This window comes from Aulonocara stuartgranti (assembly GCF_965226115.1).
Source record: "Aulonocara stuartgranti genome assembly, chromosome: 4".
Taxonomy (NCBI): Eukaryota; Metazoa; Chordata; class Actinopteri; order Cichliformes; family Cichlidae; genus Aulonocara; species Aulonocara stuartgranti.
This window is the reverse complement of record NC_138942.1, coordinates 15,804,585-15,823,870: the sequence shown is the minus strand read 5'-3', so window position 1 is coordinate 15,823,870 and position 19,286 is coordinate 15,804,585. Positions and strand designations below refer to the sequence as shown.

The 19,286-nt window shown below is 41.1% G+C and overlaps 1 protein-coding gene across 7 annotated transcripts in view; it reads right to left on the bottom strand.

The window, feature by feature from the left end:
* sun1b (Sad1 and UNC84 domain containing 1b) overlaps positions 1-19,286 on the bottom strand; it is a 28,638-nt gene that overhangs the window by 1,806 nt on the left and 7,546 nt on the right. For 4 of the 7 annotated variants that reach the window (XM_082531309.1, XM_082531307.1, XM_082531310.1 and 1 more), the window contains 20 exons: positions 10,330-10,539; positions 9,346-9,593; positions 7,919-8,191; positions 7,654-7,788; positions 7,090-7,218; positions 6,348-6,431; positions 5,560-5,670; positions 5,292-5,411; positions 5,096-5,189; positions 4,310-4,368; positions 3,606-3,796; positions 3,219-3,494; positions 3,030-3,122; positions 2,573-2,664; positions 2,324-2,468; positions 1,897-2,211; positions 1,665-1,749; positions 499-614; positions 226-393; positions 40-132 (listed from right to left, as the gene is read on the bottom strand). In XM_082531309.1, coding sequence (XP_082387435.1) covers positions 40-132; positions 226-393; positions 499-614; positions 1,665-1,749; positions 1,897-2,211; positions 2,324-2,468; positions 2,573-2,664; positions 3,030-3,122; positions 3,219-3,494; positions 3,606-3,796; positions 4,310-4,368; positions 5,096-5,189; positions 5,292-5,411; positions 5,560-5,670; positions 6,348-6,431; positions 7,090-7,218; positions 7,654-7,788; positions 7,919-8,191; positions 9,346-9,593; positions 10,330-10,466 — 2,964 coding nt within the window. In that variant the 5' untranslated portion in view covers positions 10,467-10,539. Of the gene's footprint in view, positions 1-39; positions 133-225; positions 394-498; positions 615-1,664; positions 1,750-1,896; positions 2,212-2,323; positions 2,469-2,572; positions 2,665-3,029; positions 3,123-3,218; positions 3,495-3,605; positions 3,797-4,309; positions 4,369-5,095; positions 5,190-5,291; positions 5,412-5,559; positions 5,671-6,347; positions 6,432-7,089; positions 7,219-7,653; positions 7,789-7,918; positions 8,192-9,345; positions 9,594-10,329; positions 10,540-13,038; positions 13,265-19,286 lie in introns of those variants that run through there. The other 3 variants (XM_082531311.1, XM_082531308.1, XM_082531312.1) reach the window with 3 other exon arrangements.

The following is a 19,286-nucleotide window of genomic DNA, read 5'->3' as shown; positions in this document are numbered from 1 at the left end:
TACATTTCTAATCATGTTAAGAAGTGCCTCTAAAGTTACCATAACCGGGAAGATCTGCAGTGACTCCCCATCGTCCTGGTATGTGTAGTGTCCCAGCAGCTTTCCCTCTTCTTGGTACTCATCATCTAGACCCTGAACACAAACAAGCAGCCTGTGATCACCTGGGATGTTTGCTTTAGAGTAGAAGGTGTCTCATTACATGGTTTTCGTTGGTGTGTTTCTTACAAAGACGGTGAAGTTGCGTGGGGCGCTGGTGATGTTTCCAGTTGGGGAGAGGGTCTTGGGGATGTGCTCCACAGCAAAGGATGTGGGCAGGATCCTCAGGGACAGCCGGATCACCAGATAGCCCTGAGAGCCTTTAAACGCCCAGCAGTTTCCAGGATACACATCAGGCTAGTGGAGGAGTGAGAGAGACTGGCTTTTAGATCAGCAGATTCTATCTATTTACTTGTTATATTTGGTGCAACGCAACTTTATTCAGCTCATGGCGAGGCTCACCTGAATGACAACACGTGGAGACTGGGAGAAGTACCAGAGTGGCAGGCCAAACAGACTCATGAGGGCCGTCTTGGTTTCATAGGTCTCAGAGCAGCGGGTACTGAGGATGCTGCCACCTTAACACACACACACACACACACACACACACACACACACACACACACACACACACACAATCAGAAATTATACTAAACCGGAAGTTTTCGTTCTCAAGTCCACAAAAAAAAATCATTAATATTAAAATACACCATACACAGTGCTGTGAAAAACCTAAACCTTTCCAAACCTTGCTGTCAGTTCCTAACAGTTTTTCAGACAGCGTGGAGCTTATTGCAATAAAAATTGTACTTTTAAAAAAATGTCTTGCTACTTTGCTTTAAGGCAAACTAGTGGTGGCGGTAACAATTATTTCAGACATGTCTGAGCTCATTTATGGAACTGATCACAACTTAATATACTGGCATGTTGCAATCCTGGGTTAAAAAAAAAAAAAGGAGATGCCAGTCATGCACATTAAGGAGGCAATGTGTGGCGAGACAACAGGATGAATTTATTGCAGCAATCACCAGCAAACTGTGATGCTCTCTGCAAACTAGTTGCCCGGGGGAACTCTCCAACCACTGATGTTACGTGAACTTTAAATCTTTGCACAGTGTGTGAGCGACTCAGTCATGGCGATACCGCTTTTAACAGTTAGAACATCAACACAACACCAGGACTGCTTTTACTGATCGCCATTACTTCTATGCAACTAGAGCATTACAATTAAATAATGTGCATTTTTCTTCTATGAACGTGTTACAATGTTTCAGTGCACACACACGCTGAAGTCACCGGCCCATATAGGTCAACACTCTGCTTAGTGGCACATTTCACAATGGAGATTTTGGCATTAATACCCTGGTGTCCTTGAGCTTGCTAATGCCTGCACTCGTATTGCATAAGAGACGTGTTGCAATTAAATATAATGTGATTTATGCAGCATTCAGATTTTACAGTGTACTTTACCTTGCAACCTAAAGTTTTTATAAGAGTAGTCATGTACCAAACATCAGTTTGTTGATACATTACTGCACAGACGTGAGTTATGTAATAACCAGCCTGATGAGCCGCACTGGCTTAGCTACTGACTTGTGTAAAGAATGGAAAGATTTCCTCCTTCTTACCTCCAGACTCCAGGGCATAGTCCACCTGGCCTGTCCGATCCTGGGAGTAGAGCTTCAGAGCATTCTGCACAATCAGCTTCACTTGCTAATAAGAAGCAGAGATAAAAATGACATGTGAGCCTAAAAAAACAAAACAAAAAAAACATTGCAAAGTAACAGTCTTCAAGACTGAGCTCAACTAGGATTATGTAAATGCAACTGATGATGCTGATGGTAAGTGTGCACACATTACCTCTTCTGTCAGTCCCTCGGCAGCAGAAGCGTGCCGGACAGTTCCGGTTACTGTCTGAACAATGCTCTTGGCTTTGGACTCAGCCTCAACCACCGTCTGGGTCCTGCTGACCTCCAGCTGCTGGGATATGTTTCTCAGGATGCTAAGCTCCAGTGAGGCCAGAGAAGCCTGCAGGTCAGGCGTGCTCACGTAGCGCTGGGACAGCCAGTGGATCAGAGACTCGGGCACCTTGCCCTGCTCCTCTCCGGAAGCACCAACACCAAAGAACAGAGCCTGCAACTCCTTACGCAGCTGAGAGGACACCTGGGCTGATATCTGGGAGCGGGACGGGGACAATTTTAAAAACTCATACAAGAGGATTCACAGAACAAGCAGGCTAAGCTATTATTGTCTTACAAAGCCAAACAAAAGTCAATATTTGACTTACAGTGTCTTGCAGCGTGTCCAGCTGCTCACACCTGCCCTTGCATCCTGCAACGCCCTGCAGGTCCTGTCTGATTTTACTCAGCTCTACCTCAAGTCTCTGTACTTCTGTTAGCAGAGCGTCATGGTCCTCCTGCTTCACGCCCACACTGATCGGGAGACAGAAACTCAAAATGTAAACAGCACAAACAACAAAATAAAGGGAAAAAAGTGGACTGTAAGGTTTATTTATTCTCCTTTTTTTTTCTTGTACCTCACAGGAGCCGTGTCTGCAGCTGAAGTGACAGCTTCTTTCTCTCTTTTCTTCTTCTCATGTTCATACTGCTGCTGCTTCTGCTGCACCTCCTGCCGCACACATATAAAACAGTTATGGAAGCAGTGAAGAAAATATAAAAACAGGAGGATTCGGTTAGCATATTTAAAAAACTGCAAGTGACAAGATACATACTGGATACTATTTTTTCAAGGAGGACATGTGATTTTGTCCTGTTGGCTTTCACAGTGAGAAAGTGCAAGTTTAAATATTTCACGTTGCACCACTGTTCCCTTTATACAGACTTAACACCAGGGCTGCATTCTTACCAGCTTGGCTGTCTAACCCATTTTTCCAACACTATACAAATATTATAGTATTTTAACTGTTTGGCACTTAGTGTTTAATGCTCTTTTATAAGTTCTCAGTGGCAAAGCAGCAAACCTGCAGTACATACCTCAGTCTTGGCAGACAGAGCTTTGAGCAGTAACTCTAAATCAGCCAGTCGTGCTGCCTGACTCTCTTGCTGTTGTTTTTGCAGCTCTGCACCCTGCAAAAAAATAAAATGAAAAAATGTAACTCTTGTAACTCTGTTCTTGAGCTTTCAGCACTAACTTGCGTTTTTGGCACTGTGTCATCCACCTACCTGCGCTCTCTGTGTGTTCTCCTGCTCCAGCTCTCCTCGCAGCACACCGATTCTCTGGTCCAGCAAGGAGGCCACCCACAGTCCTAGGCTGTCCCTGTCAGTCTGCGTATGGAGCTGCTCCCTCAGGGTGCTGTAGAGACCCAAAATGTTATCATGGCGCTGCTCCTGCTTCTGGTTACCCTGCTGGACTCGCTCCCAAAGCAGGGCTAGCTGACGCTCGACGCGTTCAAGACGCTCCATGTCCACACTGGAGACTGCCACAGGGGGAAGGACTGGCTGAGGAGGGAAATAAATCAATGAACATCAATCAGTGATTATAATCATGTTGTAGTGACATGTGTGTATATATATATATATATATATATATATATATTCATTCTCCCTTACCGATACTTGTGAGACTGGGGTGGCTGGGGTCTGCTCCATGGGAGCCTCTGGTGCAGGGCCAGGTACAGAGGCAGGAACTGGTACCAAGTTTGACAAGAAGGTGAAGGGTGACGCAGGACGCCACTCTGTTAGGTTTATGGCTGGCAGGTAGGCAAACAGGGCAGCAGTGGACGGACCCCACAACCACAAAGCTGCACACAAATCACAGATAACACTGTTAAATCTTATTCAACACACTGATATGAGCCTAAACCCTACAGAGTCAACATATCAACATTGTGGATACAAAACAGTCTAAATTGTGGGTCATGTGTATAATACAAGGCATGAGATATTTGAATATTCACATTTATAAGTGAAGCTGCAAGACTACAGTGTCTAAATATTTCCTTCCCTCATTTACAGAAGCAGCAGTAAGCAAGCCCATCGTGATGACAATGTAAGGGCTAAGCCATGTACACTAAGGAGTATTTCAGCAAGTAAACAAAGGATTAATAAAATGTGCTTGTGATTTACCGTTACGTGAGTAGAGCTTGTGTGAGCAGAGCTCAACCACAGCACAGCCCTGAAAAGGCTGACCTGAATCTGCTACTTGATTTGTCCCACACTCTGGGGATGCGTGCTGGTTATAACATCTACTGCCACACGATCACTTATTCTATATGTGCTCGCTAAATAGGTTAGATATTTGATAAGGCACTCACCAAGGAGAAGCAAAAGGGGCAAAAGTAACAACAGGAGCTTCCAGAGTTTGGGAAGGCATCTGAAACACAGAACATACATACATCAGAGCAACGCACAACTGACAGGAGGACATGTGGCATGAATGCAAAATCCCCAGGTAATAACTCAATATGTTCTCACAGCTCAGGAAATGTGGCTTTATGAGAACTGCAAATGTCTTACTCAGTGCAGTCACTACTGCTTGAAGATTATGAGCTGTGGTCACTCGATGGGAGTGAAAATAACAACATAATAACCTAACTTGGCTTTAGAGAGTTCATAGAGTTTGTTAACAGAACTTCCAGCACTTTCAATTAGATATGCAACGTGTATCTGCACTGCTGAGGAAAGCCTAGGATAAAGCTGTCACATACTTAATTGCTAGTGGAGGTCAGACCTGATCGTACTCACTATAATGATTCTCAGTTGAGCCTGACAGCTCTTTGTTTGACCAAACTGTGTACACAGCAGTTACAGGGCATCATTAGCATTTATCTGGTGTCTTGTTTCTGGCTGCATGATGAAAGTCCAGTGTTCACTCTCTTTTAACACCGTGTTTGGCCTCTACTACCTCCTGATGAAAATAAGTTCACCTTTAGCAGCTAAAATGCAGAAATCCATCCCATTATATTATTGCACAGTTTTATCTTAGAAAAATCAAATGTAGATATTTTAGTATTTTGAAAGCTGTTCAACAGATTAAATGTTAAACTCTGTTCTATTCCTTGCGAGATTCTGAAAGACAGCTGAGGAAGGACGACTCTTACCGGGTTAGAAAGAAGACGTTGAGCAGAGACATGAGAGACACCAGCTGGTACCATCCTGTTGCAAGAAACCACAGAAGTCCTTTGCCTGCCTTCACTGTTGAGAAAGAAAAATACAAAACACACAGAATGAGAGGGCAAGAAAGAAGTAGAGAATGAACATTTCTAAAAAGATGAAATAAAAACAAGAGCTACTGACCTGGAGCCGCCAGGAGCATCCAGAACAGTGAGAGCACCCTTTGTGCTGCCGTCCCTACACCTGAACCTAAAGCTTTGCCTGCTCTCATCACACAGTAACCTGGCTGGAGGAGGCAGTGACCTGCAAAACAGGGTAAAAGAGGGAAATGTTTAATTCACTAAACTCAGCTAAAGCAATAAACTGATCGAGCTGCAACTGAATGATCAAAACATACATGTTCCTGTAAATGTATACGGTGTGATCAACAATAAGAGAAGTGCTGGTTAACCTGCATAAACTAGGACGCTCCACAGTGCCCCCGCCAGTCGGCGGGACCTAGACGACTGTTTGAGGAGGACGGTGTGTGTCTCAGAGACCTGCTTCCCTTTACAGTCATCACCTGTGTAAGCCCAAATGATGGACAGCAGGCACGCAGAATGAACAGAAAAAAAGCATGTGTGAATGAAATCATACAAAAAAAAAAAGAAATGCAGTCGGGCAAATTATCAAAGCAAAGCAAATTAAAATAAAGAAAATGAAAAACAAATTATATTATAATTTTTTAAAAAGCCATGAGCATGCATATTCTATATAACTCTGCAATGCATGAGATGCTGCACCATGCAAAGCTGCGTTTCCTGACTTAAAGGTCGTCTCTAATTATTTAAGAATTTATTCAGACTCAGAAGAACAACTGAAAATGGTATTTGTCATATTTGTTTCTTTTATTCTTAATTTTAAAGACCATTGTGAAATCCAGCAGCTACTTCACCTATTACTAGTCTAAAACAAGATGCTTTTCAACCATTAATTTGCTTTATTTCTTGGACCATGGTCAGTCGTGTGACGTTTTTGTGTAAACTGATGGCTCGACATTAGTCTGAGGCACACATTTAAGACAAAGAAACATCTGCAGGTCACGTCGGTCAACGGGCTTCAGACCAGCTAAATCAGTTCACACAACCTTTGCTCGCTGATCTAGACACAGGTCACGCATATCATTAACTCTGTCAATCATGCTACGTGTGAGAAAATGAGCACATGCATGTGTGTGAGTGTGTGTGAGTGCCTGCTTACACAGGGAGCCATTGAGATTAAGATGTGACGCATCTTCAGTAACCAGATCCTTCACATTCATGCTTCCACAGTAGCTCGAGTGAGCTGCAATATACACACAGGGCATGTATTAGCAATATTATCAGTTGTGTGAGAAAGTTATGATGAAAAGGAAGGCGGAGTGTGAGGATGGCAAAATGCACGCCACTAATGTGACGATGAGGAGTCCTCGTGAAGGAAATGAAGAGCAGTAGATAGAAGAGTGAGGAGAAAACACATGTAGTGAAAAGGTCACAGTTGATAAAGTTCTGCAGCTGTGAAAAAAAACAGCTTAGATCAGCAGCAGAGTTGGAAATAAATTTTTTTTGCTAATTAAAACTTTTGATTGCACATTGATAAAGTGGCTGGAGTCAAAGAGCCTTGTTAGTTCTGCTTGACCAGCCACATACTCGACACTTGACAATCAGGCGATGGTTGTTTTGATTTTAATTTTGTGTTTAGTTTACTTCCTCCTTCAGAAACAGAAGCCAAAAGTGTGAAAGTGAAGGTTGAGACATAAACACATGAGGAAGAGATTCTTGGAACGTCAAAAAATCTCCATTTGAGGCGCCTTTCTCCTTAAACAAACAAAACAGTAAGAGCTGAAGAAGGAAGGAAGTGATAAAAAAGAAATTATAACAGGAAAGTTTATTAACACAAGAGCAGGTGAAGATGTCAGGAGCTGCGACCTTTAACCTTTGCCCTTAGTAGTAACAGTGGGTACCTTGTCCTTCATATCCATTAGCCCCGTGGCCCATCATCCTGTGGAGAGTGGTCTGCTTTAATAGCCACAGTTGGGATAAACTTGAGGACGTCGCTTGTCTCACCGAGTCCGAAAACGATGTCAAGGCACCTGGTGACACACCGGTCCGCATTCTTAGTGTTAGTCAAAAATGCACACACTCAACAAAAAGCTACAGATAAATATTGGTGATAAGACGAGGAAGAAGTGACATTAATGATAGAGGAGTTTCCCCAAAGATGCACTTGGATAAAAACAAAACAGGAAGCTATGGAAAGAGTCCAGCAAGAGGAAAAGGTAATAAGGTTACACATGAAACACAAAGAGAGTGAGACAGAGTGATGGTGACAGGGCTGGTGAGGTAGAAATCACGAGGTTTCAAATTAGCTGCACACATCTCTAAAAGCTCCTGGAGTCAGTTCTCTCTCAAGATCACCAAGAGTCTCACTCTAAGCGGCTCAGGAAGTTGGGACAAACGATGAGAGAGGAAAATGTGGAAATGACGGGAAAAGAATGAAGAACAAAAGAATGTCTCTTTTTGTGTACCTTTTCCTGTTTGGCTCTTGGCCCTTGAACCCAGCCAGACCACACTGTTGAAGAGCACAGTGACTAAGGACACTATGGGGGCCAAGGCTTGTTTGCTGTAGCGTATACACGTGTTAGACATGGAAGCCAGGACACCTGTAGAGAAACACCACTACTGATTACATTCTCATCATTTCACAACTTAGTGAAAACATGCATTTAACCTCCCAGCTCAGTTATCCAAGCAATAAAAACAATGGCTGTATTTAAGTATGACATTTCTCACCCGTCTTGTTCCTTCGACTCCTGTCTCTGCTGTAAATACTGGTGAAAGGTGATGATGTTGACGAGAGGGCATCGGTGGAAGGTTCGGCAGCTTGAAATGTTGACGACGATGATGACGATAATAATGACGATGCGGACTGTGTGACAAAGGAGTCCGTCTTCTGAGAGTGTACAGAGCAGTCTCTGCAAATGTAGCCATTGGAGAGCGCGGCGTGGGACTTTGACGTACTGGCATCGCCGTTGACACTTGATAAACTGTGGCTGGGAGTCTGCCCTGCAGGAGGAGAGCGTGTTCACATGTTTATGAATCATTCATTAACAAACACAAAGGAAACCATTAAACTACTAGCTACATATTCTTTTCCTGGTGTTAAAGTAGTTGACTGCACACAGCAACATTAAAAACCTACTGTAGCAGAAGAAGGATTAAGATCTTTTACTCTCTCTTGCAAGATTGCATAAATCTGCAGTAAGTGTGCTGGAGTACACTGCTGTTAAGATACATTTTTTGGTATGGAGTTCTGGAAAAGTCCTCTTAAAACAAAAAACAGGTCTCTCCAGATTACAGGCTTTTGCGCCCCTCAGACTCAGTGATAGTCAACAGTGAATATCTGAAGCTTCCGCGAGCATTAATGATAATGTCTGAAAGTGATTTTACGTCAGATGTCTGAGTGGAAATGATCAGTCAGAGAGAAAGTTAGAAGCAACAGAATGTCTCCTGTTATTCTCTCGCACAGTAAGCGGCCTCCATCTGGCTGCTTTAGCTCGCTGAACGATAGAAAGGGAGTTAGAAATGTGCCTCACTCTGTGAGAGACGTTTTTGTAGAAAAATGAAATTTGAAACGATACCATCCACAGATCTGTGTGCAGCTGCTTTTGAGGGAGTTTCAGGGGATCTCAGGTGCCCACGTGGAGCATGTAAACATGTTCACATTCAAAAATAAAACTGATACTCAAATGTCTGAATTAAGTAAAAAAATTAATAAAACAAACAAACAAAAAACCCTGCAATTACCCAAACATAAATATTTGTTTTATATATTCTCATTTGTGTTGTAATAACATCTTTTACTTGACTGAACATTTTGCTTTACCATTACTCCGCCTCATTTTCTCAACCAACTCAGCAGTTTCACTTCATCCTGTCGTATCTCCACTCCTGAGCAATTATTCTGGGTATGCAAGATTATCTAATATAGGGTCAACAAAGAGCAGTTACCCAAGATAAGCCTTAAATTCTTTTTGATAGAGTCTTTAGGAACTAAAAAAAAAAATAACATCTGTCATTTTATTTTTTCAGAGAGGAAGTTCAGTTGTATATTCTGCCCTGTGGAATCAAATAAAATGCTTAATTAAAGGAGATTTTTCAGAAGTATTCTCTTTCACGATTGAGTCTTTATTGTTATGTAGCTATTTATTCCAACTTACCCCAGTGTCCATCCACACAAGTTGTTGTTGTGGTGGTAGTGACAGTGCGTTGCCTCAGATGTGGCTGCTCCACGATGGCTGTGATCTGAGCGGCATCAGACGCTGTGCTGCTTTGCTGCAAGCTGCTGCTGCTGTTAATGGGGGTATTACCAGCTGAGAAGGTGAGGGTTTTCCTTGGTGTGGCGGCCTGGCTCAGGGATAAAGACAGGGAGTTGGAACTGGACTGTTGCTTTCTGCTCCGCAGCGTCCTGTGTTAGCAGAGAGGGGAAACAGAGCTGTGAGTTTGGTAATTGCGTGGGAATAAAGAAGTCAAAAAGTGCTGCAGAACAAAATAAAACTATAAATACCCAGCAATAATCACAAGAGACATACAATAGAAAATTAAAACACAGCTAACAGCAATACAAAACTGCATTAGAAAACAAATTAAATACAGATAATAAAAATTACGTGATAAGAAAAGTCCACAGAATCAGCTTAATGTAGATGGAGTGGCAGACTATTCTGAAGCTAAGCCATGAGACACAAATCAGTCTGTGTTGGTATTCAGAATGACCAAACGTAAATAAACAACATAAATAAAGCCACGATCGCCACGCTCAAGAGTTGTGTGTTCGTCTTGTAATCGGAAGGTTGCCGGTTCGAGCCCCGGCTCGGACAGTCTCGGTCGTTGTGTCCTTGGACAAGACACTTCACCTACCGCCTACTGGTGTTGGCCAGAGGGGCAGATGGCGCGATATGACAGCCTCGCCTCTGTCAGTCTGCCCCAGGGCAGCTGTGGCTACAACTGTAGCTGCCTTCACCAGTGTGTGAATGTGAGAGTGAATGAATAGTGGTATTGTAAAGTGCTTTGAGGGGTCCCGAAAAGCGCTATATAAATGCAATCCATTATTATCATTATTATTATTATTAAAATTCTTCTTTTACTCTTTGGTTAGTTAAATGTTAGAGTCAAAGAGGAAAAGTGCCCATTGCTGGTCTCACCGTGTCTCTCTCCTGGTGCTGGTGTTGGTGTAGCTGCTGCTGCTGCTGCTGCTGTGGTGGTTCTGGGAGTAATCAGCCAGGTTCTCGTTTCCATAGTGACTGGCACTGGTCTGGAGACGCAGGCTCCGTCGTGACATCCTGGGCGACTCGTACACAGGAGCTATCTGGTGCTCTTTCTCAAACTCTAACGCTGCTGTTGAATAGCTGGAGCTGAGAGTGAGAGCGGACAGAGAAAAGCAGGAAGAACAGAAAGAGCGGGAATGTTAGAAAATTGGGAAGGAAAACAAAACTGTTCTGTGAAAGAAGGCACTGCATGACAGTTAATTACAAAGAGGGCGTTTCTTTTATCCACTGCATGGGAATCCTTTTGGAGACAAACAAGCCTCGAGAGTGCCTTTATGCTTCAAATCAATACTGAATGGGGATATCCTGCCTTTTTACTCATGTCTGTCCCTCAGTTAGTCAACTTAGAGACACTTTTTTAAAAAAACAAAAAACAAACCCAGTCCTTTTTACAGAGCTGTGATGCTTTTGTTCCCTGCAACTGGCAGAGCTCCTGACAGGAAGTGACTCACTCACCACGGAGAGAGAAATATAAGAACAGGCACAGAGTGTCTCTGAAAGTAAAATTAGACAAACAAACCCAGTAAACATCCAAAGTATGCGAGAAGGCTAAACACGAGACTCTTACTCCCCTCCCTGTAAAACCAACTGAAAGTCAGAACACACTATGAATGTTGTTTGCCGTGCTTCGCTGTGACTCACAGGGCCACACCCACCTGGAAGAGTAGGCACTAAGCCAGGACAACATTCAAACAGCTGCAGACTACACTGGAACACTATGGAACTTGCTAATGCCTCTGGGCTGGTGCGAAAAGAAAAAGCCTTAAAGTACAACTGTTCCATCTTTCTCTGTAATAGTAGAGGCACTAATGCTTTACAAGCACCACAAACATGACTGTAGGGTCTGAATGACTCATCAAGGAACTCGATTATAACAAAACCCTCAGTGCAAAGTTTTTGCTACATCTAAAGAAGCGCTGGTGTACTGGACTGGACTCATTTCAAGGCTTTAATAACAATATTTTTAAAATTGCATTAACATAAAATATTATACTTGTGATTATTTGTTTAGGCATTTAAGAAAATGTTTCCTTCTAAAAAAATCTAATTTTAATATGACACACAAATGAAATGAAAGGTTTTTTTTTTGACAGAATGTACAGTATTCAAAAGTTGTCTCTTTTAAATATTTATTATTGCTGATTAATGAGACAAAAGCATTTTATTCCTCCTTTAATTGATGAAATAATCAATTAAATATTTGATTACAGCACGATCTGTAAAGTCTGTCCACAAGTGGGGAGGGTGGAGCTCTGGACTGAGCCTCTCAATGGAGGACGGGGAATAAACTTCCTGTTACACTTCAACAAGGAAACTCTGTAAATGTGTAAACACGAGTTTTATGGCCTGTCCATATCTCTTGCAGAGCACACGCGGCATATGATTTCAGAGGAGACTGACCAAGCCAGCAGTATCTGCATGCATTTGTGCACGTTTATATCTTGTGCAGGTTGCTCTGTGTCCCTCCCTCGGTCTCTAAAACCCAGAGGATTACACACTCCCACTGAGAGCCAATTAAGTCCTTTCGTCCTCACTCTACCTCCCGCCTGCTGATCCAACTAGCCCTTCTTTGAACACATGACCACCGGGGCAGTATCCTGCTGATCTGAAATTAACCTATCTTCTAATGCAAAGCATATACACAGGATTGGTAGCAAGGAGAGGTTTCTGTAAAACACCAAAAAGTAAAAAAAATGTTACAAATCTTTCAAAGCAAAATAGGTTTTAAAATGCTATAATGAGCACTGTCATTAGTGCACTAATTAGTAGGAGGCAAGAGTAAAATTTGAGTAAAATCCAAACTAGAATCAAAAGTTGGAAACATTTTTGTCTCAAATCATTGTCCACTTATGCCTACAGCACTGATATCCCTGAATAAGCATCTGTGCTGTGAAAATGACCAAACAACAGACCCAACAGAGCTTCAGTAGAGACTATAAGGACTCTGCTGGACACTGTCTAAACAAAGGCCTGAGAAAATAGTGCGTACCGTAACACAGGCAGGCTAAATATCAAAATAACAATCAGTTTTCCATCACACCTGCACCTCTTTTTATCTTATTCAAATTTTAAATTTAAATATTGGGAAACAGCTGCGTGGCAGTCGAGCATTTGCCTTTCCAAATCAACTGCGAGTCCCAAACTCTGACAATTCTCTTTTTTTAAAGTGATCCAAAAATGACCGAAAGGAGTTAATCCAGTGATTCCGGTCCACAGCGAGAATGTCTGAATGCCACACTTCAACAGCTGCAACATGGAGTGGATAAAATGTAATAACTGTTGCTTCCAGGTTACATTCTTATCAAAACACAACTTCATTCCTATTTATACAAGAACTCACGCACACACAGAAGTGTGTTTTTCATACCAAAGCATAATGATTCAGGTTTGATTAGTAACGTTTCTGTGGGGTGTGGAAGCAAGTGTTACAGGGCAGATCAGGGTGTGTGCACGAGGAAACTGTCTGCATAGCCTACAGCCAGGTAGAAGCTTCCTAATAACCTTCTGTTCTACCTGGAAACCCCATGTGGGCATATTTTAACAGAACAAACACCATTTGGGTTTTTATAAAAACAAAGCTTTTACCTCCAAACAGAGCTGGTTACCACCCCCTCCTTTAGCAAATTTAAAAAAAGTTTAAAAACAAGCGATTCGTTTCATCGGGTATCCAAATTCATTAATGTGCCGCTCTCTCCCAGGCGGCTTCCACGGCCCACATCCGTGACAAAAATAGAGATGGACACAGCAAAGAAGACAAAGATGAAGAGCCATGCAGTACATTACAGAGAGAAGACACTTCCATCCTGACATTCAGCTTCCTGGAATCTCTCCTTACATAAGACTAAAGCTTTATCTTCCCACACTCAGTGGGCGCAGCCAAACTTTCTTACAGCGCACAACTGCACATCCAATCTGATCAGACTGGAATCTACATTTAACCAGCTTAAGTTTGCCTTGTTGTTACTTTGGACATTTGTTATGCAGTCGAGCCGTTTATATTTGTTATAGATTACTAAAGCTCAGCCTTCAATCAAGTAAAAATCACAAAATATATATTTTATGTCATGACATTCATTCATCCGGGTGTAAATGTAGCTGGGTGAGTCTGTTTACTATGCATGATCAGTGCAAGGAACTTACAGCTCATACAGGAAGCATTCGTCCATGGGACGAAAGACAGGTCTCCACTGATCCCACTTAATAAAATAATCAACTGAAACAGAAAACCAATTGTTTTTTTAGGGTTTTTGTTTTCTTTTATGACAGTGCAGAAATCGCAGAAGCTGCCAAAATAACTCAGGAAATTGTCACTTCTGGTTTCATCTTCATCTATCCAGTGATATATGATCCCGCCACACCAACAGAAAAAAAGTTACTCCTGTGACATCACCACAGGTGAGTCTACACCCCCAGTGCTAGAATTTGTTTCCCATCTCTAAATAGCCTCCCACATGAAGCCTGCTTTGCGTAGTGTATGCAAAAGTATGAAATCTCATCATACAAAATACAAAAGGAGACACTTTGTTGACACCAAGCAAATAAAATGAGCATATCCATTCAGTTATTATAAAAATAATAATTCCGAATACTGGAATGAATACATAAAGTCATTTTTGTGATCAAGCATCATGCATTCACATACAGCAAGTAAATGTCTGTAAGTAAATGTGGCCATCTTCACTACTAAAGAAGTTATGAGGGCTCAGAAATGCTGGCAGCAAATAAAAAATGACATAAATAAAACCCCAAAACGTATAAACCCATTAAAAGCCCCATGTCACTTGGCTCATGTGAACCCAGCCCAATTTTTACTCTTTAAGTGTGCGTGTGTGTGTGTGTGTGTGTGTGTGTGGTGGGGGGGGGGGGGGGGGGAGATATGTGCATTCACATCATTTATGTTAATGAGAGTGTGGGGAGTGAGTTGGAGGGTGGGGTGGGCTGCTTTTAACTATGTAAGGCACCTTGTGCTACATTTTTTGTATGAAAAGTGCTTTATAAATAAAGATTGATTGATGTTCTCCAAGGGCCTTTAATCTGGAAAATATTGATACCATCAAAGTCAAATTTTGCATGGTTTCATTAAAAACACTAAAAACTTATTGCACAAAAAAAAAAAAAAAAAAAAAAAAAAAGATCAGCTGGGAGGCACTAATTAGTTTTTTCCCTTCGTTTTTCATTAACCTTGTTTAAAGTCCAGCAATGAATGATTTAGCCCACCTTGTTTAAGGGACATATGTGAACAGATGTAAGCTAAGGGCTAAAAGTTGTATTATACTGTAACGTTTGTCTAGTTCCTTTATCACTTTTTAACTTCTTTATAGTTTTTTTGAGCCTTTATAGGAACGGTTAGCTTGTAAGACATTAAAACTAGGGCTGGGCCATATTATACCGTTCACGGTAATACCGGTATAATGTTAGGCAACGATAGGAAAATGAAATATCGCGATAGAATGGGAGTAAAACGCGCATGCGCAGTGCCTTTGTTTTCATACGCACATGGCCGATTGTTGAGTGAAACAGATGAACCAGAATTGGTTTGTAAAAATGGTGCAACTTCCGTGATGTGGAACTGGTTTGGTGTTTGTCCGTCAGATACACAACAAAGCACATTTTTTTGCAGAACATGCAAGCGGCCGTTGTCATTGTCATATTTGTCGGACTAAGATGCTCTTAAATCTGGGAGTAATCTGGGTCCTAAACTCCGAATTCTTCAGGTCAAACAACACTGCAGCATCACTTAGAGTTAAAAACTGTCTAAATTCTTTCATCTTTAATAAAACGATCAGCATTGCTGCTTTACCAGGTGTAACTATAAAGTTTAACTTCCAGGCATCCATGAAAACAAAAGTTATTACATTTAACGGAGTTAGAAGTTAGCAGGAAGCTAGCGGAAGTTAGCTCGCTAGTTTCGCTAGTTACCTAAGCATGATATTGCATGTTCTGACTGAGAGATTTCTGAAAAAAATCAAACGTACAGCTCTGCTATCACTTCCAACATAAATGAAGACAGGAAACTAAACAGCAGTGACGTTTGTAGGGTTACTGAAGTTGGGCTAGCTGGTATATAATGATGTGCTACGTGATCGCTAGCGACACAGCTATGTTAGCATAACATAAACAGTGAAGCTGGAGGACGAACACTAACACTTTTCCACTTATAAAAGTTAACGTGAAGGTTCTTCATGGTTAGAGACAAATGCAATCGCATGGCAGGATGCTGTAAATGGACCAAACTTCAGTCAGGAGAACAACTGAGATAATCCATCCACAATACGAGGTTAGTCATTAATATACTGCAACAACATGGGAATAGAACAGCTGCCAGAGAATTCAACATTAATGAATCAATGGTACAGAAGTGGAGGAAGCAAGAAGAATGAGTTTAATAAAGTTTGATTTATCTGACTGCTTTGTTTCGCTTAATGTGCCTTATAATCCCGTGCACCTTATGGTCCGAAAAATGCGTACTGCACACTGCAGTTTAATGTTGCAAAGCACCTATTTTTAACTTCAGTGGATATTATATATGGTTATGCTCAGGATATGTCAGCCCATTTCTACTGGAAATGCCTTTTGGTTAAACTTTCAGCAAGGAATTTGCATTTGCACTGTTACATTTTTATAAAGCTTTAATGTACATAAAAACCAGCTTCTTGTTTAAGTGAAAATAAATGGAAGGTTGTCTTTTTGCGCTAGTAATGTTGTGGAGTTGTATTTTGTCTCGCATCAATTATATCGTCAGTTATATCGTTACCGCAAATTTTCAAATATATATCGTGATAAATATTTTTGGCCATATCACCCTGCTCTAATTAAAACTATAAAAATGTAACAGTTGTAGTTTTTTAAAAGTAAAAGAAAAATGTCATTTTTACCAATGGCATTCAGACCTCAAAGATATCTCAGTTTCATCTGCAGGAGAAAATGTGAACACAGCATAAAAGAGATCAAAGCAATTGTGATAAGTGCAGAAAAAAAAAAAACAGTTAAACACAGCAGGAAGTCAGCTGAAGTCTGCTGCAATATGTCCAGTTAGTAAGAACCCTGCCCCATGATGGCTACCATTTGCACCCTCTGTCTAACACTAACACACACACACACACACACACACACACACACACATCTTCAACAGAGGTTATAAAAACCATTTGGGTTGTAAATCTCAGTGTGGAAACCACAGTTGTGGCTGCAATGCTTTGTCAAAAGCTTGCCAGGAGGTTTATACACCAACACACACGCACAATAATAAGAGGGGCATGCTGACCTGATTTAAACTTTCAGAAAAATGAAAAGTCCTAGTTAAAGTCGTCCAAACAAATATTTTGTTAGTTGCCCAGTGCACACCTGAATGTCTTAAGTACTGTCCTACCACGTAAAAGAACCATTTACATAGAACATCACTTTCGAAAGGAAAAAGGTGGATTCAGACATCAGATTTTCTAATTGAATTTGTCCAATTTCCATCCGCAATCTCATAAATCAAAATTTCTTTGGCTGGCACTTTAATCTAATCACAGCTAAACATTACATCTCTTGTAAACAACACAAAATGTGTTATATGGGAATGCTGCAAGCCCAAGAAAATTGAACCTACTGCAAGTTCTACTACTGAATGTTCATGGGTTATTAGATTGGTGCCAACAGCAAACTATTTTAGAGACTTGGGATGCAGTTATTTGGCTGACGCTCGTTTCTATTTCGTTTCCATTATTCAAATCTCCTCCCTGTGATATTACAGGATTGTGTTGATTGTGTTTAAATTGTATTCCTCTCAGTTTTTTCAGTTGGAAATTCAGTTGTGCGAGCCTTCGAAAGGCTGTGGGGAGAATATGAAATCAGAGCACAATTGTAGCCCCCTCTGTCTTCCTGTTTTGTTCAACTGAGCCCTTTAAGTGCCAAGGCCTATAGTTACCAGAATCCAGGATCTGAGAGTCTTCAAATTTCCATCCAAATATGTTTGGGTGGGTTGGATTTGGCACTGAGATTAGGATCATTTGAGCCCACCCACAGACAGTACCTCCCTCTGCCCTGCTGTGTGGTGTCCTTTTCCTATCCGTGCTATAACACCACAGTGTGCCAATTTATGTTGCTGTTGCTGCCACAGAGACCGTCCTAAACAAATCTCTGGCTGGAGAGAGACTCATCAGAAGCAGAAGCTAGATATTTACCACGTCCACAGACAGATGCTGTGATGCAAAAACACAATACAGGCCAGAAACAGAAGTGCTTCTTTTATGCAGAATCATATTCATCACGCACTTAAGATTTAAGGTTCAAATTTCTACTTTTATTCGTTTAAAGAAACAGAAATGTTTGGATAACACTCACAAGAAAAGAGGAAAGCTAACTCTTAAACTCTTAAAAATCCAGCTGCTGTCATTTACTTGGCACTTGTGCAGCAGTGCATGTAGTTAAAAAAACCCCAAAAAAAACAGACCACATGTCAAAACAACTGCAGCAGCACGGTGAGCAACAACTGTCCAGCTTACTCTCAGTGCACTCAGCCCCACCCTATTCATGTTGTATTCCTGAATCTGGTCTTGCAGAGCATGACTAGCAGGCACAAATCTGATGAGAAAATGTGCTTTGTATGTTCTTGCAGATTTATGTTTGCATCAATTTGCTTAACCAAATTAATAATAATAAAAAAAATCTGTTTAAATCTGTATTTAAAAAAATGTTTCCATGGCTAGAAGGCTGAGTTTCTATCTGTTATTGTCACATTTATTTATTTATTTTTCATCGCTTATGTGTAGCTAATGTTTGCAGATAGCACTATATAGTATCAGAGTACTCAATCAAGCCTGCTGCTTACGGTTTACACACTTCAACCATCACTTGATGGAGAAAAAGCCCCCAAACAGAAGCCCCAGCCCTACTGACCTACTTCCACTTCTATAAAATATGGAGGGTCTCTAAGAGTCAACACTTACAAACACACCTGCTTTCAGTGCATTTTTCTGGAGGTGGTGCAACTAAATTCTCAGTCACAGCCTGTAAAGTGCTATTGTTCTTGTTTGCCATTTATCAAGTCAAAAGGCTGAAAAATGTGCAAAAAAAATCTATGATGTTAAACCTTCAAGCTTAGAATATGCAGTTATCTGAAAAGGCTTCAGAAATAACAAAGAGGACTGAGTCTACATCACTATTCCTGGGCTAGTCACATAAATATCACCCAACTCTAAACAATATTTCAAGAGAAGACATAACACAAAGTCTGTGGTGTTTTGTACTTCAGCCTTGTTCACACATGCAAAAGCTGTTTTTTTTTTTTAGCTTACCTTTACCTTTTTCCCTCTTCTCAACAGTTTTAGGACACTGAATATGGACCTTTTAAAAAGTCCTTCAGCTGTGGTTTTGGTTTGCTGTGTCACTCCTAACAGCATGCTCTAAGCTTCAATTGTATTTTTGCATTTTTATATGGATGGAGGGTTTTTCTGTTTGTTTTTTGAACAAATGTTTGTTTACATTTTTTAATATTGATGACAGCAGGAAAACCCTGGTTAAACTCTCCAGGAAGTTGATTCTGATCATCTAAAACAGTGTCAAAAAGAATGGAACCAATTTTCTGAGGTATCATAATCAGGATTACGGAGCATGAATCAAAGTATCCTGATTTAGAACATAAAAGAAAAGACTATTGAGAAGTCTCTTTTTACTGGACTGAGGCTCACTCTACATTGTAGCAGCTGTGTAGGCACTGGGGAATTCCCCAACTTAAACCTTGTCTGGTGATAAATTAGATTTGCACGAGCATTTCTCTCATTGGGAGCACATACAGTATTACTCAGACTGCTGGGTCCATGTTGTAACAGTCTCTTCCTGGTCTCTAG